The 23,363-nt window shown below is 36.0% G+C and overlaps 3 protein-coding genes and 1 long non-coding RNA gene across 4 annotated transcripts; 2 read left to right on the forward strand and 2 right to left on the reverse strand.

The window, feature by feature from the left end:
* Positions 1-285: 285 nt before the first annotated feature.
* Positions 286-2,268, reverse strand: LOC110858918 (integumentary mucin C.1). Its single transcript, XM_022107802.2, has 4 exons — positions 2,160-2,268; positions 2,003-2,081; positions 1,520-1,893; positions 286-1,419 (listed from the first exon to the last, which is right to left on the reverse strand). Exons 1-4 carry the CDS (start codon positions 2,167-2,169, stop codon positions 305-307), a joined length of 1,578 nt encoding a protein of 525 aa, XP_021963494.2. The 5' UTR covers positions 2,170-2,268; the 3' UTR covers positions 286-304.
* A 3,157-nt stretch (positions 2,269-5,425) lies between these two features.
* On the forward strand, positions 5,426-8,459 carry LOC118438555 (zinc finger MYM-type protein 1-like). Its single transcript, XM_035859013.1, has 5 exons — positions 5,426-5,554; positions 5,644-5,734; positions 5,835-5,939; positions 6,015-6,122; positions 6,205-8,459. Exons 1-5 carry the CDS (start codon positions 5,426-5,428, stop codon positions 8,457-8,459), a joined length of 2,688 nt encoding a protein of 895 aa, XP_035714906.1.
* A 3,973-nt stretch (positions 8,460-12,432) lies between these two features.
* On the forward strand, positions 12,433-13,581 carry LOC118438556. Its single transcript, XM_035859014.1, has 4 exons — positions 12,433-12,607; positions 12,704-12,899; positions 12,986-13,250; positions 13,324-13,581. The coding sequence occupies exons 1-4, from the start codon at positions 12,571-12,573 to the stop codon at positions 13,579-13,581; spliced, it is 756 nt and encodes a 251-aa protein (XP_035714907.1). The 5' UTR covers positions 12,433-12,570.
* A 4,047-nt stretch (positions 13,582-17,628) lies between these two features.
* On the reverse strand, positions 17,629-18,861 carry LOC118438616. Its single transcript, XR_004836947.1, has 4 exons — positions 18,776-18,861; positions 18,649-18,708; positions 18,495-18,560; positions 17,629-17,804 (listed from the first exon to the last, which is right to left on the reverse strand). It is a non-coding gene; the product is annotated as an uncharacterized LOC118438616 (long non-coding RNA).
* Between the last annotated feature and the right edge of the window lie 4,502 nt (positions 18,862-23,363).

Consider the following 23,363-nt stretch of genomic DNA (forward strand, 5'->3'; position numbering starts at 1 on the left):
TTGAAGCGTAGAAATATTGGTTTTTGGCATTCAAAACTTGAGAATGAAACATCCCGTACACGTAGATATTATTTAAATTAAAGTGCATGTCTGGGGCGGAAGACAAGTTAGTCAATTATACTGAAGAAGGAATATCCACTCTTGCGGGTGACAGCACAAAAAACAAAAACACAATCTCAATTTTGAATTAATTGTTTAAGCAGCAAGCCGGAAACTGAAACCACCCTATGCTATGCCTTGATTCCATTCGTTTTCAAAAATCGTAACCATGTTGATGTTATGAAATACATGTATACAAATTGTTTTATTGTAGACCATTATTGTTATTACTGACATTTCTTGGCTCATAATTTAAATTGTTGGAACCATTGGAGTTGTTTCTGTTGAAAGAGTTGGAAATAATGTTATAAATGAAATTGAAGTAATAGTTGTTTCCAATTGAGTTGCCTTTTGTTGTGCGATCGAGTGGGGATGACGTGGTCTCACTTGGACCAGTAGGCTCGGTGTGCCCCGTGGGAGTTACTGTCTGGGAGGTTTCTATATCTGTTTGTTTTGATGGTGAAGTTGTTGTGGAAGATGTTGAGTTTGTCGAGGTGGGCATGGTAGTTGTCGTGGTTGGTCTTGTAGTTGTCGTGGTGGGCCTGGTAGTTGTCGTGGTTGGTCTTGTAGTTGTCGTGGTTGGTCTTGTAGTTGTCGTGGTGGGCCTGGTAGTTGTCGTGGTTGGTCTTGTAGTTGTCGTGGTTGGTCTTGTAGTTGTCGTGGTGGGCCTGGTAGTTGTCGTGGTTGGTCTTGTAGTTGTCGTGGTTGGTCTTGTAGTTGTCGTGGTGAGCCTGGTAGTTGTCGTGGTTGGTCTTGTAGTTGTCGTGGTTGGTCTTGTAGTTGTCGTGGTTGGTCTTGTAGTTGTCGTGGTTGGTCTTGTAGTTGTCGTGGTGGGCCTGGTAGTTGTCGTGGTTGGTCTTGTAGTTGTCGTGGTTGGTCTTGTAGTGGTCGTGGTTGGTCTTGTAGTGGTCGTGGTGAGCCTGGTAGTTGTCGTGGTTGGTCTTGTAGTTTTCGTGGTTGGTCTTGTAGTTGTCGTGGTGGGCCTGGTAGTTGTCGTGGTTGGTCTTGTAGTTGTCGTGGTTGGTCTTGTAGTTGTCGTGGTTGGTCTTGTAGTGGTCGTGGTTGGTCTTGTAGTGGTCGTGGTTGGTCTTGTAGTGGTCGTGGTGAGCCTGGTAGTTGTCGTGGTTGGTCTTGTAGTTGTCGTGGTGGGCTTGGTAGTTGTCGTGGTGGGCCTGGTGGTTGTCGTGGTTGGTCTTGTAGTTGTCGTGGTGCGCCTGGTAGTTGTCGTGGTTGGTCTTGTAGTTGTCGTGGGCCTGGTGGTTGTTCTAGTAGTGGTTGGCCTAGCGGTGGTAGTAGTTACTGGAGGTCTTGGTTTCGTGCCTATAAGATGAAGATAAGGAAAAGCCCATTCGGATTATAATTTACCCAGTTAATGAACTTCCATTCATTAAAATTTATCTCGACTTGAAGAATGCGTTACCTAGCCATGAACCTCTGTAGTCGTTTTTTACTTTGCCGTCTTCGAATAGTCTTATTTTCTCAAGGTAGTTGACCCTCCATGTGGAGCTCTTTTTAGGAACGCCATCTCCAAAAACGGGAAACGTAGATATATAAGCTGTCGTACCCCATCGTGCTTCACACCAAAATTTAGTCGTCGCTCCTGCATTGAAATCCCACCGCAAATAATGCGTCCCAGAGTTACCGTTGTAGCACCCACTCCTGTCTCTATCGTGACTGCCTGACCAGCAATTTACGCACATTTGGGGTACGTTGGGATGAAGCGAGGTCGACCAGGTAGTATCAATCCGCACCTCCATATACGATCTAAGGATTCCAATCTCATCAGGGGTTAGACTAAAGGAGAAAAAGTAAATAAGTCAAAAATTTTGCAAATTTTGTGAATTTTTTAATCCTAGTTTTTATTTCTGTGGTGTGGCAGGTTAAGTAATCGGCTAATAACTACCTTGTTATGTTATCAGATCCAATGGCAAGTTGGACCCGTGTAACGCCACAAAGCAGCCACAACGTCAAAGCAATATTTCCTAAAAGGTGGAAAATAAACGTATATTTTAGGAAATTTAAGCTTGGGCGAAAATTTAAACTTAATTTAAATTTTGTACCTAGTTGCATGATGTAGTCGGGAAAACGGTAATATATTTAAGCTGAGTTGGTTGTCTGTAAAATGACTGTTTTCTGGTCCAGATTTGTCGTCCTTTTATACGGAGAAAGCTATCCATGGATTTCCCAATGCCATAAGCTTCTGCTGCTTGGGTTTTGATTGATGGCTCAGTTCCACTTAATATTAATCCATGATGGTAAATTCTACCTAAATTTAGGATTAATTTCAAAGTGAAATTTTCGTCGAAAATTAAAACAAGTTGATAATCATTTTAAATGATTTGTAACGCTAATTTGTTTATATATGTAAAACGTACTGTGTAGACTTCATATAGCCCGAGTCAGGCTTAGTATGTCATAATATTATTGCATAGCACCACCACCATGCAAATTTAGCACAGTTTCATTGTAATAAATGAGCATTTGTTAGCTGGGTTCGCTGAGTTGGTTTTAAAATGTTCGAAAGGACTTAAAATCCAAAATCTCAAAATCGGTGTGTTTTGCGTAATTCATGCAGTTTTATTCTCATTTTTGCATTAATTTTCCCCGTAATGATTTCTGTCCCGGTTTGTGTGTGAGAGACCACCTATGGTGACGTGGAGGTGACATTGGCAGAAAATCACAGTAAAGAATGAGAATAAATTATTATGTGTGGATTTCTTGTCAGGACCCGAGCCAGTGCGGATCACTGGAGTTAGTGTCCAATATTCGAGAGTTAATTGTGTTGAATAAATTGGTGTTACTTGATCAGAGATCACTAGTTGTCGCACATATTATTGGCACTGCTACCTGGCAAGGTAGAAGTCACCCTTGGACCTTGCAATACCCACCAAACCAGACTAAGCTCACTCACGGTGTGGGGAGTGGTTATTCAAAAGTGTGGTTGACCATATAGGGCCCGATGATTTTTTTAGAATTTCAGTTCATATACTTTCACTAGATACTATTAATAACCTGTATGCCAAATTTTAGCTTGATCGAACGATGTCCAAAATCGGTATGGGTCACCCCATAAGGTCCGTTCAGATTAATTTGTTTTCCAATTTTACTTCATATTTATTCATTACGACCAATTAGCAACCTATTTACCAAATTTCAGCTCTTTATGACTATTTTGAAATTTTAATGTATTTGACCCCAACAACCTACCGGCCAAACAGTGGACCGATTTTCGCTCATCTTCGAACCTGATTCCTAACTTTGTCCAATATACATGTCGTAAAAATTTCAAGTCGATCGGTCAATGCGTTCTAAAGTCATCGCCCGAACACAGACAGACAGATTCAGATATGACTGTTCCATAAGCCTTGACTGGAACTAAAAAGCTGATGAGCCTCTCCACTTGAAACTGGGTTAATCTCGATGTGGGATTTGGCAAGATCATATTGCGGATTTTCTAATCTAACAAATGTAGATAAGGGATCAGTTCAGGGAAAATAACCCAATATTAAAATTAGAGTATTTGTTCATATACGCGTTTCCAGGATTGTGCCGTGTACAATTAAGTAATATTGTGATTATGTAACTATTTTAATCTGGTAATTAGTGGTAAGGTGAATTGGAACTTGTCATCATCGATCAGTTATGGCAAATCCATATATCACTGGGATAATTTACTGGAGTGCGTTGACGTATTCGTTGTATTGAAATTATCTATGTACGTATTTATCTAATCAACGCTTAGGCAAAAAACTCCAGGGTTTTACCTTTCTTTGTCAGTACGCAAAATAATCCCGCAAAATAATAATAATATTTTTTGTTACACAATTATTATTCATTAATGGAGCATATAGTAATTTGTGAGTGACTTTATTTTGGATAAATTTGGCAATTGCTAAGGTTATTTATGGTATGCTATAAATAAATGAATGCACATGAGAAATAAACAAAGTCCTAAATAAATCAAACCATTACAACATAAACGTGAACTCAACTATGTAGTACCAATTTAATTACTAACACAAACGCACGAAAAATTACACTGCAAATAAACTGGTGTCAATTCCGCGCGGTGTAGTCACATATAGACACCACGCGGTGTTAATACGGGCAATTAACACCGCGTGGTGTCTATATGTGACTACACCGCGCGGAATTGACACCAGTTTATTTGCAGTGTATATAACCACATTAATATATTACATAGAACTTTGCACATTATACAGAATTGTATTAAATTGTATAAAATATTATATAGAATTTTATGTTTATTAAATTTTCAAACAGTTTATGCGATTAATATTTTTGACATGCATATATACATGCATATACATATGACATGCATATTTTTTGGCATTTTTGACATTTTTGACAAAAAAAAACACTGTACAACTGTACTGTTCTGTACAACTTACTGCAGTACCGTAACAACCGTGGTATATAGTGGTATGGAATACCAGGCCCGGGGCCCGCAGGGGCCCGGGCCGGATCGAGAGCTATACACTAGATATAATTGACCTGACCACGGTAGAATTTTAAATTCTTCAAATAAGTTTAAAGACATTTTAAAAGTTTGTTAAAAATAATCTTTATAATTTTTATAATACGACTATAGTAGAGTTAAAAAACTAATTTTCATAATTTAGTGTATGTGTTGTATTTTTTAGATTTTTCTGTGTTTTAGGTCTACGTATAAATGTGTACTTACTTTCTTGATTACCGTCGAGATCAAACATGTGTGTACTTTTTATTATATATAACATACAAATTTAGAGTCTGTGTTCTAACTCTTATAGGCCACAACAATTTCAAAATATGCATTTTTAAATGTTTTCATATTTCTAGATGACCAGACATTAATAAATATATCGTATATCATGTATTTGGAAAATATTTGCTTCTTCAATATATTTTTTCACAAAGTGAAATATTTTGTGAATGTGAATTTAAACGAAATGTTATACAATTTTTTTGTTGAAAAATTTGCCATGAAAAATCCAGGGAATTTAATTGAAAATGCTAATTGTGCGAAAATTTGTATTTTAGTTTTTCGTAGATATAGCCGTAGTTATTTTAGGACTTTTTCTAAAATATTAAATTCTTATATCAGCAATTTTCTTAAAAATATATCCGGATTCTATTGATGTATTACGTATTTTTATTTTTGGAATCCTATAATATAGAATTCTCTGTCTTAGCCACAAATCAGTGTATCTGGGTACCCCTAGCATTTTACGCGAACTCATTATTTAAACAATGGTGGCATTTATTTCCCATCTATCCATACTTGGTAATCGCAAAGAATAACAAGTAATCCCAATTGTTTGCGATGAGTGATAAAACACCCGGTGCTTATAAGCACCTATGCGGCAACGATAAGCGTAAGAAGAAGTTAAAAGAAGATGAAGATTCAGCGAAACTGGCGGAAAAGTCTGCAAAATTTTTCAAAAATTTCAAGGCAAGGGTCTTATTTCGTAACAAAATTATTCACGATCAGCTGTGATTATTAATTCACATGATTGATGCAAACTCATTTTATTTACATAGAATGCTGGTGACACAGGATTGGAAGCTGTAGATGAACGCGGAATTCGAACGGATGATAATTCCCAATTTCAACGACAAAAATTGGATCTAAGTAATCCTTAACACAATATATTTACATATGTAATCCATAAATTAATGAGTGCATCTATGTAGCTCGAAAAATAATGCTTCATAATAATTGTGTTATGTAGATCAACCTAGCACGAGCACATTCGTCCCAATTTATAATACTTCCGATGGTTACGAAATCCGTGCGGAAAATCACGAAGTAGTTAACTTCACACAACATTCCGAAGGTATAATTATATAATTTGTGCCTCAGGATCGACTTGCATTATTTGAAAATAATTTTGTTTCTATTATTTTTAAAGTGAGCACTCAATTGGAATCTGGCGGCCCAACAATCCCGGAAAATGACTCCAATCAAGTCAACCCTAAAGCAGAGGACGGAAATTTCCACGCCGATGCACAAACAGCTGGTGGGAACTAATTAATTTTATTGTTTTTTTAGTCATTATTAAACATCTGCTGACCCTTAATTCCAAACCATTACTAATTTAGATCAGGATATAATTCTTGACGACCCAGCTTTATGGCCTACGCCAATAAATTCTGCTTCTCGCCGGTATTTGGTTACGAAAGGACCAGTCGCCGTAATAAATGATTTATATCCGAAGAGGGATGGTGAATCTTTCGATGCCCGTTATTTTCAAATGAGTCATAACGGAATTTACCACCGAAGAGAATGGTTACTCTACAGTCGAAGCCAAAATAGTCTGTTTTGCTTCCCATGTTCTATTTTTGGCACACAAACAATGCACCGGTCCCCTTTTCAATTATCAGCGTCAAACAAGACCGGATACACAGACTTTCACCACAAGGGAAGATCCATCCTCAGCCATGAAGGGACACAGCAACACTTCTCGTCAACAGCGTCATGGAAATCGTTCCAGAAGAATATGAAGAGTTCGACATTGATAGATGCTATGACCGAAAAGCAATTGAAATCTGAAATCTCGTTTTGGAAGCAAGTACTTAAAGGAATACTGAGCGCAATTATTTTCCTGGCGAAAAATAATCTGGCCTTGCGAGGATCGTCAACGAATGTTTTGGACCATAATTGTGGCAATTTCTTATCATTGATTAAACTGCTTGGTAATTACTACCCTCCACTCACGATGCATTTGGAAAGGCTTAAGAAGAATAGCACTTCATACCTATCCCCAAAAATACAAAATGAGTTCATCACTCAATGCGGAAACTGGGTTCGCGAGACTATTCTGGAGGAAATTCGAAATGCTAAATATTTTTCGATTATCATCGACTCGACTCCTGATTCATCCCGACAAGAGCAAATTACCGAAGTAATTAGGATTGTGAAGTGTTCTAAAAAAGAATGCGTAGTCAAGGAGTACTTCATTGACTTCATCGCGTCGGAGGAAAAGACCGGAAATGGATTGTCAACCGTGGTAGTGCAAAAGCTGGAGAAAGATAAGCTCGACATCAAAAATTGCAGAGGACAAGGGTATGATAATGGAGCCAACATGGCGGGAGCATACAAAGGTGTTCAAAGTTGGATTTCAAAAATTTCTCCCAAGGCTCAATTTATTCCATGTGCAGCGCATTCGCTCAATTTGGTAGGAGTTAATGCGGTCGAACGTGTTCTTCAAGCAAAATTGTCACTTGGTCAAATTCAAACCATTTTCATATTTTTCCACGCCTCAACCCAACGCTGGAAGTTACTGAATACAAAATTGAATTGTAACCTCAAAGGACATAGCACAACCAGATGGTCATCCAGGGCTGAATCGGTCCAGGCCTTATCGACCCAGTATTGGAATGTCGTGGAAGCCCTTGTTGAGATAACTACAAGTGATACCTTTAACTCTGATTCTGTAGCCGGAGCAGATTCAATCCTTAACATCATGTTGACATTTAGATTTCTATTGTCACTTAAGATTTGGCATCAGATTTTGCACCATATTAATATTTGCAACCTCACTCTACAAAAAGGAACAAACAATTTGGATCTGGCCTCCAAGAAATTAGAAGCTCTTCTCTCTTGGCTGAAGGAATTTCGATTAAGTGGGTTTGAAGAATGCCTATCCGACTCATGCACACTCGCCAAACAATATGACATTGACACAACTACTGGATTTATGGATAAACGGAAAACCAGAGGAATTAAGCGAAAACGATTAGAAGAATTATCCGAGGATGCCGCCAAGGAACTTACCAACTTCGAAAGATTTAAATTAGAATTTTTTAACGAATTAATGGACAATTTAATCTCCGAGATTGGTTCCCGATTTGGTCAGTTGCGGTCTTGTAACCAAGACTTTGGATTCCTTTGGGGAGTTGGACTTGCAGCCGGCAGTAATGACAGCTTTAAACAACGTATAAACGACCTGTGTGAAAAATATGAAGGGGACTTCGACCAAATCAAATTTATCAATGAAATGAATTATGTGAAGCATCAGATATCTTCACTACTACCGAATGGAAGAGATATTTATGACACCTGCCCAGTTGAAGTACTTGAGATCATTTACGAACACGATTTACAATCATGCTTTCCGAATGTGGCCTGCGCCCTTCAAATTTTTCTCACGCTTCCGGTGACTGTTTCACATGGTGAGAGATCATTCTCCAAATTAAAAATTATTAAGAATTATCTCCGTTCATCTATGGGCCAAGAGAGGTTGTCAAGTTTATCTATTCTTTCAATTGAGCACACGATTACAGATACTATTTCCTTTGATGAAATGATATGGGTATTCGCAAATGCAAAATGTAGAAGGGTTCCGTTGGAATAATTTATAATATGTAAATAATGTTTCATTTTGACTGAGTAATTTATAAGAAACAGTGCACCTATTTTAGCATTCACCAAAACGTTTTGCATCCGGCTCACATGACTCTTTAAATAAAATCCTAATATATAAATAATTATATATTACTTTGTTCACCAAATTTTACAAAAATCTTAGTTGAAAAATATTCATACATACATGTGTTCAAGAATATAGTCAATAAAACCTCGAAACTAACTAAATAAAATTGCTAAATTCTTTTATTGAGAGTGGTCATTATTTCCTCGTATCATTATTATTACAAATCCTTACTTTGACCCTTAGATCCTGCATAGAAGTATTCTTTGCACCGTCACTTAACGTCGAGAGATTTTGTAGGCGTCATTAGATCTTGTCGTCGAAAATCGCGTTGTTAGGCCTAAGATATTTACGAACCTTGATCGCATGTTTTGTTCATAAAATATTTTACGAAGGGTGCTACAAAATAATAAATATCCTCATTGTGAATGATACCGAAATACAGTGCCAATTTCGTTCCCATATGTTAATCAGGCTTATTTAATTCGTCCATTAGGCCTAATTTCTACTCGTCATTTTAGCGCCATTTTAATTTTACTCAAACGATCAACTCAATTTATACATTTTCCGTGTCATTTTGCTTTCACGATTAAAATTAACCCCATGCCAACAGCAAAATGATTGCAATTTATAGTTGCGTTCATTTCATTTTGATTATTAATTATGCCCAGTCTTTGGGAAGTTTCAGTCTGAAACTTCCCATTTCCATGACCTGTATCTCAATGTTAGGACTCTAGTGATTTGCACTTATCTTCGCTCCACCCATGGTAAAAATTTCAAAGAAAATACTTAGCAGAATCAATAATTATAGCTGAATTTGTTTCGAGCGCGGGCCGAAAATTCGGTTTACCGCATTAAATCAACACCCTGTAGTATTCACCTAAAATTGCAGTATATATTAGTTTAAACAGCAACTATGCTATTTTTTCATAGCACTTTAGACTGCAAGGGCCCGGGGCCGGGACGGATACCAGGCCTACGAATTTTGCGGTACGGCTCTGTACATAAATATCCACCAGAAAACTTTGTGAATAGAAATTAATTTATAAAATGTATTCATGGACTATACAAATTTACATCGTGATTAAGAAATGTTTCCATCTGTGTGGTAAGTACTTCTTCCTGATGAGACATAATGGTATTGAATCCTACCTTCAAGAAAATATTGTACAAAAATATGTACATAACTTAACGTACTATTGTATCACGTGCAACTTTTCCTTTCGCGCCTTGTCTCATTCTGCCCCTTCAAAAATATATGTCATGCTTCCTTATGGAGAATTTCAAATTGAATCAACTCCGGCAGGTGCGACGAAAAAAAGTGCATTATTTTTTGTGCAATTTTTTGATTTCCCAAGTCAATAAGTGTGCAAATCATCCCATATGCCCCGGGTTTATAAACAAAAAAATTAGGGACTGATTACAATCAAAAACGTAAAATTTCATCCATAATTGCCGGAGTTGATTCAATTTGAAATTCTCCATAAGGAAGCATGACACATATTTTTGAAGGGGCAGAATGAGACGAGGCGCGAAACAGTCCTACAATTGCCCCTTAATTTTTTTTAAGATACGAGATTTTTATTCTTGTTTACTAACCTGATCGGCTGATAGAAATAAAATGTATGTATAAATATGAAACTAGGGATTTATGGATTTAATTGTAATATTATTGCGAGGTAAAATTGTAACGACTGATTAGTCCGTTTTATTTATTGTTTTTTGTTTACTTTTAACCAGCCTGTGGAAGTGGATGGTGCCCTCCCGCTACATTATGGCGCAAGAGCCTTTGTCTCCTTTGTCTGTCTTTGTTTGGGTAGATATTGCATCTTCTGCATAAGTTTTTCATGCAGAAGAAACTTGACTTGGTTATGTATCCCAATAAACGTTTACGAAATGTTATGTATGTATGTACTTTACTGGAGTGGGATATACCCAGCAGCGGAGACACCGAGGTAATCTATTACGAAATGTTACGTTTTTGAAAAATTTTGCAGGGATACATGACCTTTTAAAAGTATGTTGTGTATGTGTATAATATATTGTAATGAAAATGGGTATATGTATATGTACGCTACTAAGTTTTAACCTACATAATTTATTATTTAATGAATATCGTTAAAAATAGAAATAAGTATATTGCCAAATATTTACACTTAATCAAGACAACTGCTTACATCAACCAAAACATGATAAAATTAAAATGTATATACGTATGCTATACAAAAGGTTTTTTATTTTGATTTCAATTACCTTCACTTTCTTTGCAAGATGTATCATTAATTGCTTTACTTGCTAGTGCAACCCTGAGATATAATGTATATCGTCGTTCTAATTCTAAATAGTCCCATGTTATGTAATAGTTATGCATCTCAGTTAAGGTAGTAGGTGAGATGAGACGATCTCGTCATCTCAGTGAGATGAGATGAGACGAGATGACCAATAAATGAGATGCAAACTCATCTGAGACAGCTTAGATTTGGTAAAATATTTTCCCCTGCAATTCAAAATTGGATTCAATTTTCTATGTTTTGCACTCACCAAATTCTTGTTGGGATGATAAAAAGTGACTACCTTAGCGACTTGTGAGTGTGACTAAATTTTCATTTCCCAAATGAGCTGACATTTAAGATAAGTATGCTTTGTGGCATATCATGATGAGTCTCAAGCAACAATTCATTACACATTTAATTTAAAATTGAATTTGCAAAATCTTGGCTAGGTTCATTTCCAACCGAATGGAACTGTTACTCCAGTTTCACTAAATGCTAATAAGGGTTATAAACAATATGTAAACAAACCCAAGTTGAAGAAAGCATTATGTTTTTATTGATCAAGTACATACATACGAGGGTGTTTCAGTATTGTTTTAGAAAAATGGGTTTACGCTAAGTTACAGATCAAACTTTTTCCATAATAACAAACCTCAAACACATTTAGGAAGCTGTGATTTTTTTCAGCTTTCTATGTTAACAATAACGATTGCAATAGGCCATCAAAATTTTCCTCGAAAATATTCAAAAATTAATGATTTGGTTTCGTTGTCTTCCAAAAAATGTTTCCCCCGGATGACTGATTTTCATTTAAGATTTCATTTTAAGATTTGATGTTGCGAATCGACGTGCAAAAAATGCACTAACTCTTTTTTATGGCCTTAAGATTCTCCCTCCCCATAGCATGGAGAAACTCCAAACCTTCTGCACAGAGTAGACAATATAGTGTAGTATTTTTCGCAAAAACTTTTACAAGGATGGAACCTTTGGAAATTTAGAAAGTGAGGAGAATCATACCTTAGTCAGATTTATGTGTTTTTGGCCATTTCTTGTGGGTGGGGTGCAACAGATGAAGTTGCATGAATTTTTGTTTGGTTTCACGGTCACAATACAATACTCTGGTATTGTTTCCTCCTACTAAGGTATGAATTCGGGTCTAATTTTTATTTTAAATCTAAACATTTTCAATGCAAAGTTCAACTAGTTCCTGTTTCAAAGATGGTGAAAGTAATTTTGGTACTAAATGGGCGTATATCATTTTCATGCCCAGGTCATCAGTAAAGCTAAGTATGCTCGACAGTGAAAACGTCCAGTGAAATGGGTCTGGTGAAATTCCACGACATTTTAAGTTTTCTGGTATGCAGGTGGTGAGTGAAAAGGCCGTGAAATTTCACTGGCCATTTCACTGAGTGAAAAAACAGTTCTTTTCCACTCTCCGCTGCAGTGAAAATGTACCAGTTGTTGGTGGAAAAGTTGGGTGAAATAATTATAGATTTTGTAACTTTTCACCCCAAATTTTGACTTGCGCTTTATTCAAAGTGCTTCTTCAAATTTTGAGCTTAAGAATTATTAATATCATTTTAAGAAAATTACCCAGTGCTAATTAAAACAATAGAATGGGGAGAAAGCGTAAAATTAATACTACGGGGGTGTCAGGCTTAAGTGACTTACAGAAAAAGCAGTTAGCTGCTCTGGTTGAGCAAAACGAAGCGATTTGGAAAATTAATCACAAAGATTACCGGCGGTCGGACAAAAAATTAGTGATGTGGAAAAATATTGCACAGGAAATGAACTTAACAGGTACTCCATTCTATTAATTAAATTATTATGTCAACTATTGAACATGCCTTGCCATAATAGTACCGTAAAATATTTTTATTAATTAAATTTTTTCAGTTGCAGAGTGCAAACAGGGATGGAAATCTTTAACGGACGGGATGCGATATCACTCTCTAAAAAAGGCCAAAAAACTAAAATCTGGAGATCCAGCTAGTGTTGACGTTACAGATGACGAAGAAGAAGACAGACATGATGATGATTGGATTTTTTACGACTGCTTAAAATTTCTTTCTTCTAACAAACCGAAACGAAGGTATTCATTAATTTTCCGCTATGCAATTGTTTGTACCTACTTTCTGAGAGAAAAAAATAATGTAACTTATATTTTATAATTTGCAGCACATTATCATCCGATGATTTGCCTGTCGATGACGAATCCGTCGCCGGAAACGCCGCCGTCCGAAATAATTTTGATTCGCAAGCGAATGATCAACAAGACGAGGAAACAACCAGTATTTCCGATAATACCGAAAAGTCTGATCAGGGATCTAGTGGCCAATTATTGGTGGAAGAACAGTCAAGCTCATCAAGTCAGCGTAACAATTCGCCAAAAACTGTGGAAAATCGCCCAATCGCATCAAAGAAAAAATCGAACTATAATTATGTAATAATTTAAAATTATTGTTATTTCAATAATCCTATGTATTGTAGACTAATTTAATCTACATTATTTTCAGATGCTAGAGAAAAAAACTCCATCTGCTACCAATGCGGCTCAAGAAAAGCTGGTGACAGGAATTACTGAGTTGATCGCACTTCGAAAGCAGAAAGAGGAAGTCAAGAAGGATTTAAAGAATTTTGCAATGTTTGCGAATTTAGATGCCATGATGGGCAAGCTACCGGAAGAAGTTGTCGAAGACCTGAATATGCAATTTGTAACTTTGACTCATACGGCATTAAAAAATCAACGACAACTTTTAAATCAAATTCTTTAAGTGTCAATATGGTAAATTAACTTTCCCGTAAAAACTGAATACAGAATAAGTCTTGTTTAAATTTTGATTTTAAAGTATTTATTTATTGGACCAAGGCAATTTCCCAACCGAAGAGTTAACATAGTTTTTTATGCACTCTCGAATTTCTTTTGCATTTTGCGGGGGACGTCCATTTGTGGCGGAAATATTGCTAGATGAGAGAAATAGTGAATTGTCCGGAATAATTCTTCTCCAATCCCCTTCCACAATCGTTCCATCTTCCAAGTATGTGTCGGAGAATCCAGCAGGGCAATATGTTACGTGATCATTAATTAGAAAATTATGTAAAACACAACAAGTTAAAATAATTTTTTGGGCACGATCTGGTTTCATATGCATAGTTTTTTTCAGACAACCCCATCTTGCACACGTAATACCAAAGGAATTTTCAATGCAGCGTCGAGCTCGACTCAATCTGCAAATTCATAAATTTCTTTAAATAACAAATTTACTTATGACTCCCATATGATACTTATAATTACCGGTAATTAAATTCAGCCTCTTCATTCGTTAATGCCTCTTTATTCCTTGGTGCAAATGGCTTCAAAATATGAGGCTGCAAAGGGAAAGCGTCATCTGCGACGAAAAAGAATGGCAGAAGATCTCCCAAGACATGGGCACCACTTGGTAGATTTAAACTATCTCGTAGCAATTTCTTGCCAAAGTTGCTTTCAGCAAAAACAGTACTGTCTCCTTCACTCCCAAATGCCCCCGAGTCCACGAAAAGAAATCGGTAATTCGAATCACAGACTGCCATCAATACCAAGCTGTGAAATCCCTAAATTAACATAATCATGGAATAAGTGGTGATTAAATAGCATTAAGTAACAATAAAATCGACAAAATATGCTAATTATTTACTTTGTAATTGTAAAATACACTTCCACCTCCTTGACACTAAATTGCGCAATGTTTCTCATCTATTGCTCCTAAACAGTTGGGCAGATTCCATTTGGCATTAAAATCGTTTGCAATTTCTAGCCGCTCGTTTTTTGTTGGAATCTAAAGATAAGATAATACATATAAAAAATGACTAACAATACGCTGCTATAATACTTTTAAAACTTTTGGCAGTAATGCAGCAATAATTGCGTCACATGTATTTTCAATGATATGTCCAATTTGTTGCTTGCTTATTCTGTACACACTTGCGATATGCCGTTGCATTGATCCGGATGCCAAATATCTATCAAGAATAATAAAGTTTGTTTTGTAATAGAGACAAATATCAGCTTATATTTTTTAGTCTTCATACTTAAAATATACTTGCACTTACTCTAAAGAAACGCTTAACTTTTCTTTTGCTGAAATTGAATCTGGTCTCGCTCGAAATTTTGGGTTCAGGTCATTTTCAATCGCAGTCAGTATCTCATCAAAATTTTGTTGATTCATGTGGTAATTTTCTTTAAAAGCTGGAGGATGTTGAACAAGATCATCAAACTATAAACAAATTAATATTCATGATTTAAGCATCCATACAAACTAAACTTAATTGTACTATTATTCTTACGTCTTTAACAAATCTCCCTTTTGAATGTCGTAATTGAAGATAAGGGTTTACTCTATACTTTGGAATTCGCCTCACTGTATTTTTTGACTGTTGCAATATTAGAGTTACAGATGAAAGTAAAATTAATTCTTCATCAGAACTGTCGCTGGACTCCATAATTATAGTAGTTTTCAAATACCTCAATTTTAATTCACATATTAAAATATTAATCAAATGTTTCATGTTCTGCGCCATAATGTCTCACGTTGGACATTTTTGATGATTTTTAGCCAACCTGACTTGCATACCACTTAGCGAAACAATAAGGGAATCCTTCAGTGAAACCCATTTTTTCATTTCGCTGGTGAATTTTCATTTCTCTATTTTTTGATGAAATTTCACTGACGATTTCACCGAGTGAAAAAGCACCACGAGCATACTTAGCTTAAGCATACAACAAATTAGTGTTTTTGAAACCCCCATGTAGTCTACTAAATAAGACGGTATCGATCGTTTATCTGAGATGAGGAGTTTTCATGTCTTATAAGGATTTCAATGGAAGAAATCGATTTCTGATGTTCTAGCGAGCTACTTTCCGCGACCAATTTCAGTAATCTTTTAAGCTCATTGAACAAATTCCATGTTCTATACTTTGTTGCACCCTTTCCAAGGTAAATTTTAAGCATACGATCATAAATCTTTACCGCTCCAGCATTAAAAATTGCGCACAACAAAAATATTTATTTTTCAAAACTTTAATTTTTCAGGTCGAGGTAAAGTTTGGTAAATTATTACTAAAATTGGTTTTGAGGTAGAAAGCTGAAAAAAATCACAGCTTCCTAAATGTGTCCGAGGTACGCTACTATGGAAAAATTTTTATCTGAAACTAAGACCATTTTTCTAAATCAATACTGAACTACCCTCGTATATAGATGGAGCATATTCTGAGACTTCGCGGAGAAATATCTAGTGTAATAGACGTCTTTCTAGAGTGTTTATGTTTTTATGCAATTTAAAGCTTAAATTAATGTCAACATCGTGAGAAAATATAAATTTTCACAGGATTTAGGATATTTAAAATTAAATGAGACCATCTCATCTCGTCTCATTTGGAAATGAGATGAGATGAGATGCAGTTTTGACCATCTCATTTAGGTTCTATCTCATCTCAGCAAGTAGTGAGATGAGATGAGATGGAGCCTATCTCATCATCTCGTCTCACGGCTACCCTAATCTCATAACTAATACCATGACTATAACTAATACCATAACTAATACCATGGGTGCACATAGGACTTAGAATATTTTTTGTGTTACTTAGTAGGGTTGTCGTGGGTAACGGGTCGGGTACCCGTTCTGCGGGTACCCGCACGATTCCGCAGAACGGGTACCCGCAACCGTGCGTGTGGTGCCAACTACCCGCGGGGGTAACGGGTAGCTTAGTTTTTGGCTGGTCACAGTATATAGTTTATTTCCCAATTTGGTTAAACGACTTATTCAATATTTTATGTATTTAGATGATATTGATTACGATTTCCGCAATAATGAGTCTTTAAACTTTAGGTAACCTTTGGAAACCGCTACATGTAAAGTCCGTCTCAAAAGTCCATCCACTGTTATGAAAATTTAATTATGTGGGAAATATGGGTTTTCCAGCTGAATATCTTAATTTACCAAATTATTTACATCTACGCACGCGTACGCTCTAAATAGTATACGCGTACACTCGGCGAAAATTGTAACCAGCGTGGTAGCGCAGTATAATTTTGAAGAATTCTTACACAAAATGTAATTTTTAGTGTATGTATGTCCGACATGGTATAATAGATTTGTTACCTAGTAGTCGTACATTGATTACCAGGCTGGTCATAAATGCCGCAGAGGCGTAACAGTTATTACCAACTTGGTAATAAATTGACTACCTGCGGTAATAGTGGTGGAGTGCATATGGTCACCTTCACAAATATCGCTTATTTCCGAATTATTTTGAGTACACATACCATTACTTTTCCAGGGTGTGTAATTTGCGACAGTGCCTATCCAATTGGTAATACGTGGCGAATGTTTTGGCACAAAAGTAACACACTTGATTTCTCCTCCCAGGCTCATGGCGTTTCTTATGTTGGTTTAAGTTTCCTTTGTTGTATGTCTTGTATTGGCAGGATTCACAAGAAAGGATAGAATCCTTACTTGATGAGTGTATCGCTTGGAGATGAACTTTAAGACTACTTTTCTGGCCAAATTCACCAAGTGGCCTTAAAGTTTTGCTCCACCTGATTTTTTCATTTATTGGTAAAAAATCAACATGGGAGAAGTTTCAACGTTATAGCTTATCATTCTTGGTTTGCACAATATTCTGAACGTTTTTGCCAAATTTGGAAGTTTTATGACAATTCTGTTGGCCACAGTCACGAAAAAATGGGTGACCTTAAAGATTCACTCTACACTGTACAATATGCTCATTCATATGTAAATAATTTATATAACTATCACTTTAGCAATCATGTTTCATAATGGAGTTTATGTTCGTACTTATGTTATAAATAAAGGTTTGGCTTATTGATATGGAATGCTAGTTACATGGTTGGAGAGTACATATTTTCGTGATATTTCAGAGGATATTTCGTAGCATATTTTCCTGATATTTCATATACATAATCATAGTGGAATCTTCTCTTGAGTGTTAAATTCATTCCTTGCAAGTAGTACTCACAATGGAGAGGTGTCAGGTGGTTATCGCCAATGTGGACTGGACTAATTTTAAATTGTTCAGGCCCAGAAATAAGCCCACCCGTATTTTTTCGTTTTCCTGAATGGGCATATTTACGCCCGTGGTGGAATTTTCAAAAAAAATTTCAGCCAAAATCCTGATTTTTAAAAACGCTGTAACTTTTCGAATTTTAGCCCGATTTCAAAAATTGAATACAATTTGTTTTCAGAATTACTTCCCTGCAAATATAAAACTTCATTTTCAAAAAATTTTTAATTTTCAAAAAATTATCGTTTTTTTCATTTCTAAAAACTCAGAAATGGCATGAAAATATTAAATTTAAAAAAATTTTGAAAATGAATTTTTATATTTTCAGGCAATTAATTCTGAACACAAATTGTATTCAATTTTTGAAATCTGGCTAAAATTCGAAAAGTTACAGCGTTTTTAAAAATCAGGATTTTGGCTGAAATTTTTTTTGAAAATTCCGCCACGGGCGTAAATATGCCCATTCAGGCAAACGAAAAAATACGGGTGGGCTTATTTCTGGGCCTGAACAATTTAAAATTAGTCCGGTCCACATTGGCGATAACCACCTGACACCTCCTCATTGTAAGTTCAACCCAAGTTTCATACGGAATAGAAATATTTTAATTAAAAAATACTAAAACTTACGCATGGTATTTCTCCAACTTTCAGTAATTTTGAGTTTGACTCATCCTTAATAGTGGGTTCCATATTCTGTCCAGCGTTATATAACTTAAAATACGTTAACTATCGAAAATTTTAAATAGATCCAGTTGGATATTTGAAAAAAAGGAAAACTTACGGAAGGTCGTTCGCCAAATTTCCTCAATTGCGTTTCAACTTTTGGAATTGTTTCCATATTCTGTAAAGAAATGTATGTGATAATCATAAGTTTACTGTTTAACACATTAATGAAGAAATATTTGTACCTGTTTAGTTATTCTAGATGGAAGAATAATTATATGAAGAAATTCCTTGTAATGGTGTCTGGTCAAAGTACAAGTTTTTTGTGAAGTTGGATTGAAAAGAGAAAGGTTGAGAAGTTTAGCCAAAACCAAAAGCATATCAAATCAATCCCACACTTACTATGTGTCTATTTATAATATTTTATGTTGGGCTTTCGAGGTAAAACGCAAAACACTTAGATATGTATAAGTTAAGTTGTATGTACGTACAGTAAATAATATTAGAGGGTGATTCAAAGATTTTATTTTCAAAATTTTTTGCAAATTATAATATGCTCCATCATGTATGCTAGCCAAAATATTTCAAACGTTTTTTTTTAAAATTCGCACCCACGTCATACAAGAGGGATTTTAAGTAGTACTTGTTCTTATCAACTCCGTAACAGAATTAAATTGACCATGATGAATGCAGAAAATGTCTGCATGCATCTAACCTCATTGAACCTATAGTCCTTAGTATAACGTACTGACATTGTCGCGTTCCCTATTCTTGCAGCATACAAAATAACTTTATACGTATATAACGGTAGTTGAACTTGGAAAAATCTTAATATCAGGTCGTGGGGTCCTCCCCCTAATCAAATTTCTTGCAAAAGTTTCCTGCAAAAGCAAAGTCAAAAATTAATGCAAAGTACTATATTGACTTTGTATTGAAACCACGTTTGGAATTTCAAGTGTCCAAATTGTATGGCAGAGAGACCTCTTTGGTCGAAGTCCATCAGGGCGCCGCGTCCTCACACACCACTCGGATAACCCAAGCTTATGCGAAGACCTTACATGAAAAACTTGAAATAAAAATTATTTTCGATAGTGAAATACATGTGAAGTCACCTGGTACAAGTCCCATGAACTTTTTGGTTTTGGTTATTTTTTTTTTAATTTTGGGGACGACACCCATCTAAAATTTCTGGACTTTTGGTAAATCCTAAAAGACGAGTGGTCTAAAGTCGGCCTTGCTACGTTGGATAAAGTGTACAAAAGTTGGAATCAAAGGTGTTGAATGATAGTTCGAAACAAGGGCTCTCACATAATAAATGTTAGAAACAGCCACGGTAAACGCTTATCCCTATAATATAGGTAAGAAATCGTTCTCACACCCACGGAACATGTTTAGTAACCCAAGAAAAATTTGATCGATCCCGATATTTATCAATAACTGGCAATCTGTTTTTTATATAAAAATATTCCAATAGGAACAAGTCTAACCAAACATACACAATATATGCTTACCCTTGAGTAGTTCCGTTATTTATTAAGTATGAGATGCATGTTTACAATTACTATTTTAGTAACACATTTTCTGCGTCTGTTATCCGTTATCTTGTTAGATTCAAAATACTGGAACAAGTTGGTTAATCCACGCAGCCATCCTTTACAAATGGGGTTACCATCCCCAATACAGTTCCACAATTGACCCAAAGCTCCCTTGTCAACCGACGTGATCTATAATATCAAGATTATTCCAGCCATGATCATTGTTTCTCCCACAATGTCGAAAAAAGGCTTCATCGTGTTAATTGAAATGTAGGGCGACGCCACTTTCAGGGACGACAAGTTCTGTGCTCTCGCTATCGCCATTACCCTCAAATTATAGAAATGTAGTAACTACGGATACCACACATTTGGAAATCCACCCTGCTCCAGGACTTTCATGCTTTGTCCAATGTCATCCCTTAACATGTTGTCCACTATTGCAAATACTCCCTCATTTAGGACAATATCATAAGTAGAAAAACATTCATACTCCCCTTGTAAGCAGGGTTTCGTTTGGGAGGTCCAAAATAATTTTGGACGTTCAAAATGTCCAAAATGGTTTTACACTGGGAAATGGGGTAACTTGCTACAACTTCTTTATTATCGGTTTTTTGGCAAATATATGCACAAATATGGATTCTACGTTAAATTTCAAGAAATTTGGTGGGTAATACCATGCAATTTGGAAGAAAAAATTTTTAACATGCGTTCTTATGGGAAATTCTGAAATTGTCAAAAGTATGCCATATTACACATGAAAATGCTTGAAATGATTAGGAGATTACATATACGTCAACAGATTGTCGAAAAACTGAGCAATAAAAAAAAAACTTGTTTCATATTGCCCCATTTTCAATTTTGAACACTTTTGGACATTTTGGACATTTTGGACACCAAAGCTCAAGTGTCCAAAACTGGTTAAAACCACTTTTGGACGGCCATTTTGGACAGTGGTTAATACCAGAGCGAAACCCTGCTTGTAAGACATGGTATTGCAATGTAGAAATGAATAAATTACAGCCACCTTATGCCTAAGGAGTACGACATTTTTTGGACTCTGCTTCCTAATGTAGTCTGCCTTAAACCTGGACCGGTAGCTTTTATTGGTGTCTCTCAACACTACAAGGTTTTGCCTAGATTTTTGTACCACATAAGGCTTTAATGTTAGAAAATGTTGTGGTGCAATTTCAGTTAGGGGCACTGCGAGACAACTGAGTGATGGAAATTCAAAATTCAGGTGGCTAATCATATTTTTTCACATCAATGCTCAGAACAATTACTATTTTTACGAATTCAAGAACAACATTACCTATGTTGTACAAAAATCAAGGCAAACTTTTGTACCAGACTCGTACTAAAGTCTGTAACACTCAAAAAGTCCTATAGAATTTGTGGTTCTTTCTTTCTTTCAACCTTTATTCAAGTGTTAATGGATATCTGTTTACAAAACTGGTTTGAAAACCATGACACAGAGATACAGAATAAAAATATGAAGCACTATAACTATTCTAAAATTAAAATCTCGAACATATGCATTTATTGGTAGTGAGTTTTTGCAAGGCTGTTTGATTTATTTATGACAAGGCAAATGCATAAGAGGAGCACCGATTACATATCGCGGTACTAATTCTGAAATGACATTAGTGCAGTCGACGATTTATTCCGAAACAACTTAAGTGAACTCTATGATTTATTCCGAAATGACATAAGTGCACAACAAAAATTTCTAAAAAAACATACTTGCAATTTCAATATCAAGCTAATTATTTAAGTAGGTATCGTAGCCAGGCATGATGCAATAATAAATGCAAAAATTAGCTTGATATCGAAATTGCAAGTATGTTTTTTTTATTAATTTTTGTTGTGCACCTATGTCATTTCGGAATAAATCATAGAGTTGTTTTATAATTTAGATACGGTTTTTCTGTTCTAGGTTTGATGCCCAATTCATATAAAGAACGTCCGGGAATGAATGGGAATGCGCGCTCTAGCGAGTATATTGACAAATAAATAAACCCGCGAACTATAATAATTTAAATTTCTGAAAGCCCACTTCATTAGGGTCAATTTGGTATATCACTCTTAAATTTCAAAAATGGATAAGGGTAGAAGAAGCTTGTTTGAAAGGGAGCTGTTAGCAAAACGAGTGATGGAGTTCTACAACACGACAGCCAACCGAGACTCCAAGGTGACCTGGAACTTTTTTAAGCAGGAAGGAATTCCAAGTTCAAATGTGTATTCCTACATAAAAAAGTTCAAGGATTCCGAAAATGTGCAATTCAAGAAGCCAGCTGGTCGTCCGGCGAAGCTAGCGACCACTCGAGTGAAAAATAGAATTGAAAAAATTTTCAAAACCAAGCCATCAACGTCAGTAGCTGTAGCTGCCAGGAAAGTCAAAATTTCCAAAAGCTACGTGGGGGAAATTAAGGTCCATAAACTAGGAATCAAAGCAAATACCAAAAAACCTGCACCAAATTACAAGCCCGTACAAGAAAGTCGGATCAAGGATTGATGTCAAAAATTGTTGAAGAAAATGCGTGGAAAAGTAGTGATCCTGGATGACGAAACGTATGTTCCGGTTGACCCTTCAAATCTTCCAGGGCGTCATTTTTTTCATAGCTCGGATCCCTCTGAAGTGGCTTATGAAGAAAAAGTACGAAAAAAAGACAAATTTCCAAAGAAATATTGCATTTGGCAATGCATCTCCAGTCACGGACATGTATCAGACCCGGTAGTTCTCGAAGGGAATATCAATCAAGATATTTATCTGAAAAATTGTGTCAAAGCTGGATTGGAAGCATTTATTAATAGGTTTCACAAAAATGATAAAGTTTTGTTTTGGCCTGACCTCGCCACTTGTCACTATGCAAAGAAAGTGACCGAGTACCTCAGAAAGAAAAATATTGATTTCGTACCAAACGATATCAACCCACCTAATGTACCCCAACTCCGCCCAATCGAAAAATTCTATGCACGTTCTAAGTCAGTATACTCCCGGCTTCAAGATGTGCCTGACACCTTTCGAAAATTCAAAGGACGATGGAAGAAAATCACCTCGGAAGTGGCAAAAACTTCGGGAAAAAATTTAATGAAAAATCTTCGCAAGAAAATCGAACTAGTCGCCACCGGGGGGGTGGCGGCCTTAGCTATTAATTAAATTATGTAGGTACGTATTTGATATTATACATATGCAAAAAGTTTAAAATTCCGATAACTCATTGTGATTTTATGACCACATTTTCAGACCATTCCCATTCATTCCCGGACGTTCTTTACTTTAATTTTGTTCTGATATTTT

Source organism: Folsomia candida, unplaced genomic scaffold (assembly GCF_002217175.1).
Source record: "Folsomia candida strain VU population unplaced genomic scaffold, ASM221717v1 Fcan01_Sc023, whole genome shotgun sequence".
Classification (NCBI taxonomy): Eukaryota; Metazoa; Arthropoda; class Collembola; order Entomobryomorpha; family Isotomidae; genus Folsomia; species Folsomia candida.